The sequence below is a fragment of the Impatiens glandulifera genome, chromosome 2 (genome assembly GCF_907164915.1).
Source record: "Impatiens glandulifera chromosome 2, dImpGla2.1, whole genome shotgun sequence".
In the NCBI taxonomy this organism is placed as follows: Eukaryota; Viridiplantae; Streptophyta; class Magnoliopsida; order Ericales; family Balsaminaceae; genus Impatiens; species Impatiens glandulifera.
Genome location: NC_061863.1, coordinates 51,906,599 through 51,923,740, shown reverse-complemented (window position 1 = coordinate 51,923,740; position 17,142 = coordinate 51,906,599). Strand labels below are relative to the sequence as shown.

The window sequence follows — 17,142 nt, the reverse complement described above, 5'->3', positions numbered from 1 at the left end:
ATAATTTCTTTAGAATTAATACACAAAATAACTATATGAGGATAAAATTAGTATTTTCTCCCTGTTATTCATAATTCTTCCATGAAAATTATTAATATTTGTTTTTGTAAATTTAAAATTCATTTGATCTTTATAAAATAAAAGAGGAGAGAGAGAGAAAGATCCGATACCCACTTTCGTCTCCCCGGATCCCGCCTCGCTGTCCTCGCCGCCGCTCTCGCCGCTCGCTGATCGCCGATCTCCGATCGCCGTTATCCGGTGAAGAAACTTCGTCTTCTACGACGCTGCAAGTAATCATAGACTTTGTTCAAGTGAAAAGGAAGTTCTTTGAAGTGAAAAGGAGAAAAGTGATAATGACATATTGGTGGAGAAGAAGATATGGTAATTAGTAATTACCATAACTTCTAGTCCTTTTCTAGGTCGCTTCTTCAATTCTTACACAATTTTCAGCGTGAAATTTCCTCGATTATCTCTTAGCGATTGCTGAAAGGGAAGAAAGAATAGCGTTGTTTTCCAGCTGATTGAGTAGTTTCGTCTTCAGAAGAAGAGTTCGCAGCAGGCTTTGTGATTCAAACAACCGATTGAACATCTCTAAGGTGACTTGAGTAATTTATTGTTTTAGCAAATACGTTTTCAGCTATTTGATTTCGATAATGATTCCAATAGATTGCGGTATTTGGAGTTCTCTGTACTAATTTTAGGCGTTTCTGTCTAGACCGGGATTCAGCATAACTAAGCATGCCTGTCTGAGGGACTATTGAAGATTCTTTATATGCACTGATCTACGAACAAATGGACTCAGACTTAGTATGTTAAACATTCATCCTGTCTAGTTATAGTTCTGATTGTTTCAATACCAATCTTTTCTCTTTATATTGCGAGATGTTTAATATTTGTGTAAGTGCTAAATTCGATAGGTTGGAATGGATTCGAACAATTGGCGATCCACCCAAGGCGGTGAGCCTGCTGTTGATACTGGTGATTGGAGGTCTCAATTACCACCTGATTCAAGGCAACGGATTGTGAATAAGATGTGAGTTGTTTTCTTGGCTGAATATCATTTACAGGCTATCTATCTGTTTTCTTTTCATGTTCATTTATTTTTCATTTCATGCAAAATGGTCTGTTTGCAGCTTCAAGCTGTTGGTGCCGAGATTTATAAGCATCATGTTATGCTTCTTTAGAAAAACAATTGTCCTTAAGTGTTTAGCTCTTGTTATACATGATACTAATCAGTAAATTCTTGCATGCTGATTGGCACTACTCCCCTTTGTCCATCAAATTTTTTATTCTTGAAAGCTTTGGTAGCTGACCTTCCTCTATTTTGTTTAATTTTTTGTCATAATAATAAGTTGGCATGATGATAACTATCAGTTGTGTGTTTCTTGGATAGAATGGATACTCTGAAGAGGCATCTTCCCTTTCATGGGCCAGATGGTCTTCAAGAACTCAAGAAAATTGCTATAAGATTTGAGGAGAAGATCTACTCTGCTGCCATAAGCCAGGTATAGACCTTCTTTACTTCTCCCTCTTATGACAAACTTATTTATACCATGAAAAACTGTATGCTAACTTCTTTAGCAAGGTATTTGGAAGTAGCTTAAAAATAGTTGTGTATAGAATAATTGTTCTATTATAATATATGCAAGAGTCAAATGAGAAATAGAAAACATAAGTATGTATTCTATTTTGTATAAGACAAAATTCTGTATAACACTCAATGTAATATTTCATTAATTGCTTATGTAATCATATATATTGTTACAATACTAAGAATATGGATAGAAATCAAATCTCATAATTTACTATTTTCTACTAGTTCCTTATCAGTTATCACTCTTCTTCAAGTTACAAATATAGAATAAATATGTCATTTATTTAATTTCCATATCAGGCTTTAGTGAACAAATTTGCAACTTGGTTTACCACACCAAACTTGCATTTTTGACATTTGATGAATCCCTCCCTATCTCATTAAGTAGATTCCTTATCCAAATAAGTTATTGTCAATTGAACCATAGATGGATACTCCACTTCTGCACTTTTGCCTTCCACAAATACACCACCAATCAAGCCCTATTGATGCCACACAAACTGTGAGGATATAAACTGTTTAGGAAAAACAACTAAGCCAACAAGTCTCATCTGAAAAGATATTTTCTAAGATGACTGTACCTATAACCTCATCACATTTATAAGTAATTTACATTTTCTTGTAATTTCTCGATGTGTGACATCTCACGTCAAGAGGTATAGTTGGTGGTGTCTACTTGATATGGGGACATGCTGGGGACATGCAATACTTGTATTAGTCTGTAACATGTCTTTGGGTTAGGTATAATATAGGAGAAATGTTCTTGAAGATGGAATATGTAAAGTAGTCACCGGAGTATTTTTTAGGATATGAATAGAGTACACAAGTTAGTTCAAGATACATTTGGTATTCTTGATTAATGAGGTGTATAAATAGGTGATAGGTAAACTTTTATAGGGTTATCCATGATATGAAATAAAGTGATTTTAGATAATTACAAGTTTAAACCTTCTCATCTCCACTTCTTAGTCTTATTTCATTCTCATTTACGATCTTGAATCGTAACATTGACATCATATATGCCGATCTTCCCCCTGTAAAGAGTCGATACAGTTTTCTTCCTACCAACCAGATTCAGTCTTCATACGCTGCCGAAAACCATCATCATTGAAATTTTTTCAGAACCATCCGCAAGAAGATGACAAGAAACTTGGAAGAAGAGATCAACCCAACAAGAAGATGTGATATTCTTGAAGCCGTAGAAAAAGAAAATGGAAAATAAACATATTGCAACAACATAGTCTTATGTAACAAGAGTCTGATCGTTCGCATCAACAATTTGAGAAAATAAAACAGCCACTTGAGAAGGCATTGCAAGAATCAGTCAAAGAGCAAGAAAATGTTCCAATTTCTTTAACTTGCAATGAACTTCCATCAAAGATAGAATGTCTTAGGGTTAGTTATAATAGAGGGGAACTGTTCTTTAAGATAGAATATGTAAATTTGTCCCTAAAGTATTAGTTATGATATAAATAGAGTACACAAGTTAGTTGGAAATACATTTGGTATTCTTGATTATTGTGGTGTATAAATAGGTGAAAGATAAACTTGTATAGGATTATCCATGATATGAAATAAAGTGATTTTAAATAATTACAAGTTTAAACCTTCTCATCTCCTCTTCTTGGTCTTATTCCTTCTCATTTACGATCTTGAATCGTACCATTGGCATCATATATACCGATCTCCCCCCCTGTAAAGAGTCGATACAGTTTTCTTCCTACCAACCAGATTCAATTTTCATATGCTGCCAAAAAAAACCATCATCATTGAAATTTTTTCAGAACCATCTGCAAGATGATGACAAGAAACTTGGATGCAAGAAGAGATCAACCCAACAAGAAGATGTGACATTTTTGAAGCCGTAGAAAAAAATGGCAAATAAACATATTAGTAAGATTATCTTGCTTTCGTGCAACAACAGTCTTCTGTAACAAGAGTCTGATTGTTCGCATCAACAATAAATTTGTACGGATCTGCAATTTGAGAAAATAAAACATCAACTTGAGAAGGCATTGCAAGAATTGGTCAAGGAGCAAGAAAATGTTCCAATGACTTGTATAGGATTATCCATGATATGAAAAAGTAATTTTGGATAATTGCAAGTCTAAACCCTCTCATCGACCTTTCTTGGTCTTATTCATTCTCATTTACAATCTTGAATCCACACAGACATTGGGCATGTTGCACCAAGGTGACACTATCTTTGGGAAAGACTCAATGGTCCTCATCGTGGAGTGAGAATTTAGGTGGTTTTAAGACTCTATGTCCTCATGTTTTATAACACGAAATGAGAATATTCCAACAAACACATTCTAGCATTTTTAGTTTCTTTGTTAACATATTTGAAGCTCATTCAGGTTGACATTTGTTTGTTCTTTCTTTATCCCACTAAGGTAGCCCAGTGGTAAGAGTCGGCTTATGAGACCAAAAGGTCACGGGTTCGATTCCATCTGGAAGCGCTTTGAGTTTAAGTGGGGGGTCATGGCTGTAGGGTGTCATGCTAGCTCTCCTTTATTCAAAAAAAAAGTTGTTTGTTCTTTCTCTTCCGGTATGAATATAGTAATTTATTTTGTTCTCACCCTGAGTCACCCTGTCTTAAATAATGAGTTTTTTTGCTAAGTGAGAAACTTTTCATTTGTCCATGAAAGGTGAGAGGCTTACACTTTGCATGGGTAAAACATAACCAGATACAGTACAAGTTGCGGCATAAGTTGTCACAAATGAAATAAGAAAATACATCAATGAAGATGAACATAATCATCATAAAAGATCATGCGGACATCAAAAGTAAATGCAAACACCCAGTCCATAAAAAGACGTCAAAAGAGAGAATGCTAGTTCAATTACAAATCTTCAAAATATTTTATATAAGCTAAATACAAATCTTCTTGGTTTCTCTTGCAGACGGATTATCTGAGAAAAATATCACTGAAAATGCTAACGATGGAGACAAAATCTCAAAATAGCATGGTGAATCCTGCACAACCTACTTCTGCCATCAGTAATAACAAGAATCCTCAAGATCCAGGTAACTTCACTGAGAGCCATTATATTACTATTATTCATTATTTTCGTATTGTTTAGTAAATAACTAAATATCTTTTCAATTCAGCTTCTATTTCTCTACAAAAATTTTGATTACAAAATGATCTGTGTGGAAATGATTCTAGCTGTTCAAGATCAAGTCCTCTTTTATTTAATTATTTTTGGATTATATTGTTTGAAGAAACAACTGGAAGAAAACTGAAACAAGGATCAAATTCTTGGTCAAGGAAAATAAATTATTGCCTTGAAGAAAAACCACATGTCGATATAGTTGATCAAATCTAAGAAATAGTTTATTAGGTAGAATATGTAATAATCTTAAGATAGTATTAAACCATGCCTAAAACTGAAATCTTAACTAGATTAGGAAGGTACAAAATCTTTGTAGATCTTCAAATAAATTATTGTTTACACAATCTTGTCAATGCTTCAGATTTGGGAAAACTCTGTAATACTTAAAAAATGTGCCTAGATTATGAATTCTTTTGACTTGAGTGCAATGGACTTTTCATACAATCTTGTATGACTAGAAAAGGTATATATGGTCATGTTTTCTGAAATTTTGGAAAACGAATAACTCATACTTATTGGGCATCACTAATGCTCTCAAAGAAAATTAAAGGATAGTTTAGGACATTAGATACCCACTAAGGGTAGCTCAAGTGGAAAAAGTTTAGACTTGAGAGGTTGATGTCTAAGTTCGATTCCCATTGGAAGCACCTTGATTAAATTGAGTGGGTGGGTGCTAGCCTCCTCCAGGAAATAAATCCCGGTCTTACAAAACAAAAAAAATTAGGAGATCGGATGGATCACTAAGTCTTTCACTTTCTAAGCATTATATCGTCATGTGTTAGTGGAGTTATGGTTAGTAGATAGGGCGAATTTAGTAAAATAGCCTTTCAAATTTATTATGTTTTTACTTTTAGAAAGTTAATTAGAGGGTTGGTAGGATAAATATTATTTTGTTTCAGAATCTTTATTTACTATAGATAGATAGCCAGGTATTGGAAAATCTGTAAGAATATTTTTAACTTGGCCTCACCTCCCATTCTCCCTTTTCTCTCATTCTATTATCCTCTCTTTCGTTCTGAAATCATCGTAAACCCTAAATATATTGAGATGTTACATAAGCTCACTAGGACTGTGCCAAAGTAGATATTTATCTATAAAATTCGGCACAGGAAGAAAGATTGATGATCACAAAGTGAATTGATGTCTCATCTAAGAAAGGTCCAAAACGCAAATTGCAAGAAAAAAAATGTTGATCAAATCCAATGAGGAGAATGAACAGCAGAGGTTAGAGTGTGAGATGAACGATGATCAAGGTAAGAACTTCACCGCTCCGCAAGTGGGCACGATGATCTGGAGTTGGGAGTACTATGAGTTTGACCAACACATTCCTTATTGACACACCTGGTCTTTTGTTCTGATGTTTATTTTTTCCTTATTTTGTTAATTTATGAAAATACATGTGATTTGTTCTGAATTGGTTCAATTTTCCATGCGGTTGATGTGACATTCACATTGACAGCTTATCTTAATGAAAAAAGGTTCTTTTCAGAAAAAAAAAATATTTTATACACAAGAGGCTTCTTGATTTGAGTTTTCTGAGGAAAAAAATGATTTGTGGATTTAGCAATTAATATGCAGTTCTGACTTTGTAAGGGACATTAATGTTTGGAAAATCTCTAAGAACACTAAGATTTGTATGTCTTAACCTAAGATGTCTATTGTCTACAAATTACAATATAGTTACAGTTATTTCCCATTTTGTTCTATCTTGCTACTGGTTTATTACATCACTACTTTTTCTACAATGAGCTCAGTTTCCTTAACTGTAACTAGTGTAAATTAAACTTTGGTCTCTAGTCTCTACCCTCATTATGTATCCTTCCTACATTCAAGCTGTTAGTGGTATTTTCTTGATCTGTTAATGTTTCCTGTCTACATTTCTTTAATTTATCATTATCTTAATTTTTGCTTTGTGTATTCTGTCCTTTCACCTCAACTAGGATCACACAGTATGCAGTCTCAGGCCGGAAACCAAGGGCAACAAATGCCCATGCCGATGGGAAACAACCAGGTTCAAGCACGACAACAGCTAATATCCCAGAACATTCAGAATAACATTGCGCCAGGTGGAGTTCAACAAGGTTCGTCCGGATTAACATCAGGAATGACTTCCATCAATGGTCTACCCTCTACCAACATGCCAAATGTGGCCTCCCAAAATCCTAACATTCAAAACATGCAAAACATGTCTGGAGTTCAACAAAATTTGGTGGGAAATACGATGGGGCAAGGGATTTCATCAAATATGATGGTGAATTCGCAGCAGAGGCAAATGCAAGGAGCGGGGAGGCAACAGATAATGCCCCAACAGGCGCAACAGCAGCAACAACAACAGCAGCAGTCTCAGAATTATCTATACCAGCAGCAGTTGCAGCAGCAACTTATGAAACCGAAATACCAAGGGAACTTATCCCATTCGAGCATGCAATCTCACGTGCAGCAACAGCAGTCCCAGCAACAACCCAACATAATGCAGTCGTCTTCTCAGCAGCAAGTTATGCAGCCTTCGACCATACAATCGGGTTCTTTATCTGGTCTTCAACAGAATCAACAGATTTCTGTTCAACAGCCTACACAGACCGGGCTACAGCAAAATTCACAAGCGGTCTTCAGGCAGCAGCAACAGCAGAATTCAATGATTCACCAACAGCAGCAGACTGGGCAGCCAATGCAGCAACATCAGCTAATTGGGCAACAGTCAAATGCAAACAATATGCAACAACAACTAACTGGTCCGCAGAATAACATTTCTGATATGCAACAACAACAGCAGCAGCAAAGGATGCTCAGTCAGCAAAATAATCTTCCCAATATGCAGTCGCAACAACAGCTTATGAGCCAGACCAATAATCTCTCAAATGTGCATCACCAGTCAATGGGTTCTCTAAATAATGTTGTTGGATTACCACAACAATCTCTTGTTACTCAGCCGGGTAGCTCAAATTTGCAGACTAATCAGCATTCTTTACCAATAATGCAACAGCCTAAAATCCCTCTTCAGCAACAAAGCCAGCAGGGTAACACAACATTGTTGCCAAACCTGGGTGGTCAGACATCACAGCAGCAGACATCATCACAACAATCAATGGCTCAGATTCAGTCTCAAACTGGGCAGTTGCAACAACAGTTAGGCATGCAACAGCAGTCTAGTTCTGTACAAAGAGATATGCAGCAAAGGCATCAAACGTCTGGCCCTTTGCTTCAACAGCAGAATATGATTGATCAGCAGAAACAAATATTTCAATCTCAACGGGCTGTCTCTGAGGCATCATCAAGTATGTTACTCAAGTTGCCTCACTTAAATTATGTTTGCAAATGGCATCAATACAAATTCTCATCCTTGATTTAAATCATTTCTCCCAAAATAAGTAGAAAATAATTTTGTAGTCTTTGAGACAAAAAAAGAAAGAAAAAGTTTGCTATATTTAGTTCAGCTCCACAAGATTTTGATACTTGTTCTTGGATAATTTGATTGGTAGGTTTTTCTATGTGTCTTTTGCATCAGTTACATGTATAAGCCATACATTGACACTTGATTACCTTTTTTTTCCACTAGCTTCTTTGGACTCCACAGTTCAGACAGGAACTGCAAATAGTGGAGATTGGCAAGAGGAAATATTTCAAAAGGTACGACTCCATTTTCTTACACCTTATAGTTTTGGTCAATTGTCACATTAATGGTGTCATAACTTATGTAAAACAATCAATCATTTATCCTTAGTAGATAAGTTTTATGAGTTTGTACAACATATTCTAATGGCAGGTTAAATCCCTGAAGGAGACATATTTACCAGAGCTGGCTGAAATGTATCAGAAGATTTCTTTCAAGTTGCAGCAGGTAATGATATATCATTCTCAGAAGACTGTTCATTTTAGTGCTTCTGATGAAGTCTAATAACTTTGCTAATCAAATCACATATTAATCATCTATTCGAATAAATGGAGTCTTGGTAAAATTGGATAATGATCTTTAGTCCATTTTAAACCATTTTGCATGACATGGAAAAATTTTGTCCTAATTAGCTTCACTCCGAAAAGTTATTTTCTGTGAAATTCTTGATGCATCTGTGTAGACACTCATTCCCCCTCCTTGCGACCCGTAACCTGGAATCCGATTCCACAACCTGTTAGCCGGAATCCAAGATCCATGCCATGACCCAAGTACTTGTGACCTAAATCCCAGATTCAGTTACCTGTACTCGAACCCAATCCATACCCGGTTTCAAATCCGGATCTTGTCCTGACCATGAATCGACCTAGATACAATATTGACTCAAATCTGAGCCATGTCATAACACAGTTCCACCCAACCCAACCTAGCTACCTAGTCCTGAAATCCAATTCTAAACCTGGTTTCAAACCCAAGCCCAATCCATACCAGAACCCAATCCAACCCGAAACCGACCAGACCAGACCCGATTCAACAATTGGACTCTTTTTGTTGGCCCTTTCTTCCATTTCTCATTATTTTTGGAAGTGCTTCTGATTAGGAAATTATCCCAAGCCAAACTTTGTTAGCATACACCTTGAAAATGCCCATTTGTATGTGAGAATTCAATGTCCTAGGACTCTCATTTGTGTATATATTCACAATTATTTAGAATTAGTAGAGAAATAGTGTTGGCATTATCCGACTAGAGACCTTTTCCGACGAGCAAGGTGTGCACTTACGCTCTTTCCCGTACACGTCCCCAATTTTTTGAAAACATCAACCATCCTTTTTCAAAAAATGAAGTCAAATTTCAAACTTTTATGAGTTTTGGTTTTTATATTAAACTTTGTTGGAATACACCTTAAGAATGCCATTTGTATGTTGAGAATCCAATGTCCTAGGACTCTCATTTCTTATTTGTGCACATGTTCACAATTATTTGGCATAGACCTTATTTTGATTTTTATTCTTATGGCCTGTTTCATCACCTCTTTTTTATTGTTTCAGCATGATCCTCAACCTCAGCAACCTAAAAATGAACAAGCTGAGAGGCTCAAAATATTCAAGACCATGTTGGAGCGAATTATTTCGGTGCTGCAGATTACCAAAAACAATATTTCGCTTAGTTACAGGGACAAACTGCCTTCTTATGAAAAACAAATAATAAATTTTCTGAATTCAAATAGGCCTCGTAAACAGGGTCCCATCATGCCGCAAGGTCAACAGCTTGGCCAATCTCAGATGCAATCCATGCAGCAACAGCATTCTCAAATGCAGCCACATGAGAATCAAATGAACACCCAGCAGCTTCAACAGATGAGCATGCAAAATCCCATAACAGCAATGACAGGCCTTCAGCAGAATCCTATGCCGCCATCTTTAACAGGCATTCAGAATTCATTACAGCCTAGTTCCAATGATTCAGGCCAAGGTAATCACCTAAATAATATGCAGCAGCCCGTCTCTGTCGGATCTTTGCAGCAAAATCCTATGAGTGTTGTTCCCCAACAAGTTAACATGAACAACGTGCTTCAGCAGAACCTCTCATCAGTCGTTCAGTCAAATGCTTCCGGTCTTCCATCCCAGCATATAAAACAAGAACAAAATATGTTACAGAATCAACAGCCAATGAAGCAACAACAGCAACGTCAGATTCAGCAACAGTTGATGCAGAGACAATTGTACCAGCAGCAGCAACAACAGACACAGCAAATGAAGCAACAACAAACGGCACAATTACAGCCCCACCAGATCTCTCAGCTTCATCAGATGTCTGACATGAGCGACTTGAAGATCAGACAGCAGTTGGCTAACAAGCAGCAGCAGAGAAGTCAACTACATCAACAGGTGAAGTCAACTACTAATTCATTTCCTATTTCGTCACCACAGCTTCTTCCGACTGCATCATCTCCCCAACTTTTTCAGAATCCGTCTCCGCAAATTGATCAGCAAAACATGCTGTCATCTCTTACGAAGACTGGAACCCCTCTTCAGTCTATAAACTCGCCTTACATCATTCCATCTCCTCCAACTCCTCTTGTTCCATCACCAATGCCTGGGGAATCTGAAAAAGTCGTTATTACAAATATTGGACATCCTACAGCCCTTTCTTCACAGTCGCTTGCTATTGGAACTCCTGGAATATCTGCATCCCCTTTGCTCGAGTCCACTAGCCCTGAGAATCATGTTAATCCTTTTGCAGTTGCTTCTGGCAAGTCCAGCATTACAGAGTTGCCTATGGATCGGTTACTTAGAGTGGTCAGTTTGATTTTGATTCAGATATTTTGACACTCTTTTCTGTATTGTGTATACTCACATGTGTTGTTATGTTTAATCAGGTAAAGTCGATGTCGCCAAGTGCATTGAGTGATTCCGTGAGGGATATCGGCTCAATTGTCGGTATGTTTGATAGGATAGCTGGATCAGCACCAGGTAATGGTTCCCGAGCTGCTGTTGGAGAGGATTTAGCTGCGATGACCAAGTGCCGTTTACAAGCAAGGAATTTTGCAATGCAAGATGGAGCTAATGGCATGAGGAGAATGAAGCGATATACAACAGCCAACTTTGTGACTGGCTCTGAGAATTCTGACGCAGAGTCAACTGCTACATCTGGTGTCAAATGGCCTCGACTGGCGGTATCATCTCTTTTATGATTTTTTTTCCTTTATGTCTCTTTTATATATTTTAATACAACCGTCCTTTGGGGGACATTCGATAAAGTTGGAACGAGATAGAAAATATTAGTATGGCCCATGCGCAAGTATGACACGCACAAATCAGAAAATGGTTAGGACGTAGTGGTTTTATACCCACCCATGGTATCTCAAGTGGTGATTGTTTTTTAACTAATAGACTGAGATCTCATGTTCGATTACCACCTAAAGCACTTCCATTGAAGTGGGAGGTCACGCGGTGAGATTTTTCGAAAGCCTCCTCCATGTAAAAAACCCTGGTCTAAAAAAAGAAAAGGAAAAAAGAACCAACGGACTAGTTGCTTTATCAACTTGCTTATCTAGGTTCTTCATATATATGCAAATTTCCAGATTTGTTTAAGGTCCTTGTGAAGTGCGTCTGTCTGAAACAATACTTCAATTCATTAAGCTTGTGATAAGAATCTTGAGATAGTAGATGAATACATTTACTAAAGTATACAGAAACTGCAAAGATTTTATCTGTAATATGTAATATTTTTCTCTTCGCATCAGATTTGTCATAACTATGAATAATATTAATATTGTTGTCCCATTTGGCAGGCAAATCATTCCCTTTTGGAGGAGATAAGGAAGATAAATGAGCGACTTATAGAAACAGTTGTGGATATTAGTGATGACGAGGAAGTTGATCCTATTGCTTCTGCAGCTGCTGCAGCTGAAGGTGGTGAAGGAACTATAGTTAAATGCTCTTACGCAGCTGTTGCTCTCAGCCCCACCTTTAAAGCGCATTATGCTTCTGCAAAAATGGTAAATGTTTTCAAACCTAGTGATGATGTTATTTTTCATTTTAGTTTTATTTTTATACTTATGCAATTTCAAATTTGTGCTGCAGTCGCAAATTCAGCCCTTACGTTTGCTTGTTCCCAATAACTACCCAAATTGCTCTCCTATATTCATGGACAAGTTCCCAACTGAGCCAAGGTGAGATATTCATCATTATTATTTTGTAAATACTGGTCATTCGAGCCCTAAGTGTATATTTCTTTACAAATTATTTTCTTACTGAGTTTTGCTTGTTTGTTTTGTTTGTTTACAGTAAGGAGAGTGAAGATTTATCTGCAAAGACAAAATCAAGGTTTAGCATATCTCTGCGAACCCTTTCACAACCGATGTCGCTCGGAGAAATTGCAAAGATGTGGGATGTATGTGCTCGTGCAGTGATCTTAGAGTATGCACAACAAAATGGAGGTGGGAGTTTCAGCTCGAAATATGGATCTTGGGATAACTGCTTCAGCACAGTGGAATGATCGATTCTTTCACCAAGTTCAGGTTGAAAAAATTAAACTATTTATTAGACTTTGCATTATACAGAAATGTAACAAAGTACATTATCTTTTCTGTACCTTATTTTTCTGTACCTTATTTTTCTGGAGTGTAGTTTTCAAACTCTAATGTTTGTGTTATTGGTTGCAGTAGTATTGGGGGACAATGAAAAAAAGTGTTTTACCTTTTTAAAAAACAGTATTGTGGATGATGTAATATTTTATTTTATTTTACAATTTGGATAATGATATTTGAACAATAGTTGAACATTTTGAAATGTATGATTGTTGGAAAGTAGATTTTTTTTTATCAAGGTTTATTTCTTCTTGACTATATTTATGATCTTAGTTTTATATATATAATTTTCATTTCAATTTACATTTTCACCATTATTTAAGAAGGTATGATATAGCCTACAAGATAGGTCATCATTTGCTAATCGCATAGCTCAACTTTGTTTGTCAAATTCAGTTTGTAGTTTGTGAACCAACAACAAAAAAAATCTTGTAAAAATAGAAACAAGCTTGATTCAAATCCAGCCAATTGGGTAATCTATTTGGAAACACTATTTTTTTTTCTTTTGTTAAGTTTCTTATTCGAATATGAATCTCAATGAGACGCCATTTTATAATAACTAACAAGGACCTATACCTAAAAAGGTATTTGGAAATGTGACCATTACTTTTATATAAAAAAGAAAAGATAAACAAACCCTACTTTTGAACTTTCATCACAAAAAAGAGTACACACCACTACTCCTTAATCAATTAGTATATCTTTATAAGGATTTGTTCCCTTCACTTTCCTTTTCTTTTGAGAAAGTTATCAAAAAGGAATCAAGCTGTTAGCTCCAAGTGGGAGGATATTCAAAAAGCCTATGAACACATAAAAATAGTGTTATATATGCTTTTTATTATACCACAACACTTAAATATTCATCCATCTCAATTCTAGAAGCAGCAGAAAAATGAAAACTATCCAAATGGATTATAAAATATTGAATAATTTTGTCATAATCCTAAAGAAGGAAGCAACAGTATCTTAATTCATATGAAAACGTGAATGGTTTTTTTACCCTAATAAAGAAGAAGAAGCAAACAGTAGTTTGGTTTGATCAGGGGAAGAAGAAGAAGGGTTGTTCTTTCTTCTTTATGCTTTTTCATCATGCCACTTGACAAATCCTTGGAGAAGAGCATCTCTCATCCAAGAATGTCGACAATTCTCCACTGCTTCTTTTACAGTCATCCATGTCCTCCTTCGAGTACTCTGCTCCGGCCATGACTCAAGCTCCGACTTCACTAGTAATGCAAACATTGATGCTCTACATAATCCTTCCTTGTTATATTCGTCTTGGTGGGTTCTGCTCTTAAACTCATAATACCCCAGCAATCCCTATAATATATATCATATTTTATCTCTTAGAATTGTTTTTTTTGTAAGTTGTCCAATTTGGAGACACTTTTTGGATCTGGATGCGAATGAGGAAAAATTTATGAATTTGCTTGTCATTAAGTTCTGTTTCCAAACGTGATATAACATGGATCCACATTTTTCATCTAGATCCAGAGAAAGTGTTTCCAAATGGGCACAAGCTTAGATTTGCAGCTTCAAAAGTAGGTCTAATACAAGAAAAAGGAGGAATTCAGAAATATGGAGATGAAAAGTTAAATAAAACTCACCATTAAATCTCCTTTAATTCCGGCTTCTTCCATAGCTTCTCTTGCTGCAGCTTCTTCAACAGTTTCATCAGTCTCCCATCCTCCCTGAAAAGCAAGAGCAGCATTCTTGTACCATGTCAGTCACCCATTCATAATTCTTCTCCAGAATTTTAGGAAGTTGACAAAGGAGAGACAGTCAACTGAAAGTTTAACAAACATTAGAGAATCACAATCTCATCACTTAAAAAAAAAGACCAGTTGTGCTGGAAAAATAATGATTTTTTGAGATACTTTCAAATGAGTCAATTCCTAGTTTCCCGTGGATGAAAATAAGGAAACTACAATCCCCACTAAGATTTTATTCTTTGCATAGTCAGCAATACAAAATATGGTTCTGCCACAAGATAGATGGCAAATATTGTTTGTGTGAACATTCTGTAAGAATCTATCCATCATATGCTACTCTTTTGTCAGGTTCCCAAGATTAACTGAGTCATGGCAGCAAGATCCATTGACTAATTTTGGGATTAATGGATTGGTTGGGCGAAAACAGCCTAACTTAAAAAGGACTGGAGGATGAATTTGATCGGGGGCGAAAGAAAATAAAACATTTGAAGGAAAGACTCAATCAACATAGATCTATCTAAAGGATTCTTTCTCATAGTTTGTAAAGAAAAGAAGAACATTTGAATGAGACATTGAGACACTCCACCAAGTGAACTAAACATACTTTTAAGTGATTTCATAGCTTGAACATGAACCCGGAGAAGTAACAGAAATATAATGGGATAATTCACCTGATCAATTAGACAAAAATGAATGTACCTTAGGAAATAGAAGACCTGGTCCACTAGCAGAGGTTATCATGAGAACCTCAACTACCTTATTCGAGTTAGCATCACTATCTTCAGACTTTCTATACCTATAAGGAATGCACCTGCAACAACAAAAAAAATGTCATTTACGAGTCAAGGTTCACATCTAAGACAAAATACAACATTTCAAAGAAATCCCATCTAAATTAATTAATCCAGAACATAGAACAGCAAACGAGAGTAAACAAAATCAATACTAAACATCCGGAAAACAATATAATGAGGAAAGATTTTCAATTTACATGTCCAACTGCAGCACTAGTACAGGGGGTATTCATCAAACCCTCCTCCTCTTTAGAATTGAATTTGGGGATGGAAGAAAATGAAGAAAAAGTTGTAGCAGAAAAGAAGAACGAACATGCATGCGTGTTATGCGGGTGGGGGGCATTGGCAAATTAAATAGATTGAGAAAGAAAAAGGAAACTGACCCAGCGATGAGGCGATACCCGGCTTCGTATCTCTGCTGAAGCCTACCTGTCCGGGCCACGAGATCAGACATGGTAGATCAGATGCGACGGACAATGTAGATATACGAGTGTTGTAGTAATAGTTATTGAGAGAGAGAGATCAGGGATCATGCAGCATGTATTGTATAGAAATTAAAGTTGTGGGTAGTAGAATGGATCCAGCGGCAATTTGATAGAGTGCGGAGGCATCATTGGAATGGATTCGGAGGCTTTCCGCAAGCTCGTCGATAATGAATCGCCCTGGGCCCTCTCTCTGGCATGTGAATACACAGCCGCCGATGTGCGGTTGGGCGTTACAAAGGAGAGAGAAAAGTGGAGTCAGTTACACACATAACATTAAATTCTCTATATTTCTTTCTTCCTTCCTTCTAGAGAAATATATATTATATTCCTTCCATACAAATATAAATAAAACAATTTCATATTCAATTAAGAAATATAAATAATTTTATTCCCGAATTTTTGTAATCCAAATAATATTATGAATATTCGATGGGTTGTTTGCTATTTATTTGTATCTTCTGATTGTGTTTGTGATGTTTTCTTGACTTTATATTTGTCAATGTGACAAATTTATCGAATTTATAATCTTTTTATTTTATATTTTAAATAATGAATTATTTGATTTGATCTTTCATATGAAATTCTCCTACATATATCTTTCCATTATTTATACGAAGTTTTTACTATTTCAGTTGTATATATAGATTATCAATTATTATTTGGCAGATCATTTTCGGCGTTGTTTACCTACCATCGCCTAAGGATAATTTAAACTGTCGCTCATACTATTTGATAGAAATTCTTCCGACACCGTTTCATTGGTTCGTTCGGCTTGCTCTACTTTAAATACTTATTGTTTAGAAACTCAAATGAGTTCGTTTTGGAGTGACTCTCAACAAATTATTTGATGGTTAGATATTCTTTATTAAAAAAATTAATTTTGTTTTGAATAAAAGAAGGATGATGTTGGCAATTGTGTTGGAGTTTAAAATTGGTGATCTTCCATCAGCATACCTTGGTATGTCATTTGGTGCTAAATTACGATCCAATGTCTCTTGAGACCTGATTATCACTAAAATAAAATGTAATCTGTTTAGATGGAAAAGTAAATAATCTCGAAAAGGGGTCGGTTAATCTTCAGTTGTCATCTATGCTCACATATAATTTCGTTATTCATTTTTCTAAAGAGTGTGACGGTGAAAATAGAGAAAATAATGTGTAAATTTCTATGAGGATCCTTCAACTCATCGTTTTGTCATTTAGTTAGTTGGAATAAGGTTAAATGTTTTAAAAATCAAAGAGGTTTTGATATTTGAAATCTTATTTTCTTTAAGAAGGCTCTTCTATCAAAATGACGTTATAGATTTGCAACAAAATCGAATAGTCTTTGAGCATCGATGATCAAATGTAAATATGGTTACGATTGGTCTGGTTGGTTTACAAAAATGTCTAATTATCCAGCGGGGTACAGTATTTGGAGGGGAATTTATTCTTTGTGGAAAAAAAATTCGTGAGCA

The 17,142-nt window shown here is 35.9% G+C and overlaps 2 protein-coding genes and 1 pseudogene across 3 annotated transcripts; 2 read left to right on the top strand and 1 right to left on the bottom strand.

Moving 5' to 3' along the window:
• Positions 1-141: 141 nt before the first annotated feature.
• On the top strand, positions 142-12,808 carry LOC124925618 (mediator of RNA polymerase II transcription subunit 15a). 2 transcript variants are annotated; one of them, XM_047465670.1, is made up of 13 exons: positions 142-596; positions 716-807; positions 918-1,033; positions 1,394-1,505; positions 4,502-4,625; positions 6,655-7,989; positions 8,271-8,341; positions 8,478-8,552; positions 9,654-10,904; positions 10,985-11,281; positions 11,900-12,106; positions 12,192-12,280; positions 12,396-12,808. In XM_047465670.1, the coding sequence occupies exons 2-13, from the start codon at positions 793-795 to the stop codon at positions 12,604-12,606; spliced, it is 3,903 nt and encodes a 1,300-aa protein (XP_047321626.1). In that variant the 5' UTR covers positions 142-596; positions 716-792; the 3' UTR covers positions 12,607-12,808. The 2 variants fall into 2 exon arrangements, with proteins under 2 accessions (XP_047321626.1, XP_047321627.1); XM_047465671.1 differs by lacking the exon at positions 142-596 and having other exon boundaries at positions 698-807.
• On the top strand, positions 11,342-11,453 carry LOC124928323 (annotated as a pseudogene).
• A 694-nt stretch (positions 12,809-13,502) lies between the features above and the next one.
• LOC124926843 (nudix hydrolase 16, mitochondrial) lies at positions 13,503-15,961 on the bottom strand. The gene is made up of 4 exons (XM_047467153.1): positions 15,584-15,961; positions 15,106-15,217; positions 14,302-14,385; positions 13,503-14,014 (listed from the first exon to the last, which is right to left on the bottom strand). Exons 1-4 carry the CDS (start codon positions 15,652-15,654, stop codon positions 13,772-13,774), a joined length of 510 nt encoding a protein of 169 aa, XP_047323109.1. The 5' UTR covers positions 15,655-15,961; the 3' UTR covers positions 13,503-13,771.
• Between the last annotated feature and the right edge of the window lie 1,181 nt (positions 15,962-17,142).

Coding starts and splice junctions, on each gene's coding strand:
- LOC124925618 (XM_047465670.1), top strand. Junction 1,034..1,393: donor CAACGGATTGTGAATAAGAT/GTGAGTTGTTTT, acceptor TTTCTTGGATAG/AATGGATACTCTGAAGAGGC. Junction 8,553..9,653: donor TTTCTTTCAAGTTGCAGCAG/GTAATGATATAT, acceptor TTATTGTTTCAG/CATGATCCTCAACCTCAGCA.
- LOC124926843 (XM_047467153.1), bottom strand. CDS start 15,654: ATGTCTGATCTCGTGGCCCGGACAGGTAGGCTTCAGCAGAGATACGAA. Junction 15,218..15,583: donor GGGTATCGCCTCATCGCTGG/GTCAGTTTCCTT, acceptor TTGTTGTTGCAG/GTGCATTCCTTATAGGTATA. Junction 14,386..15,105: donor CAGGTCTTCTATTTCCTAAG/GTACATTCATTT, acceptor CTTGCTTTTCAG/GGAGGATGGGAGACTGATGA.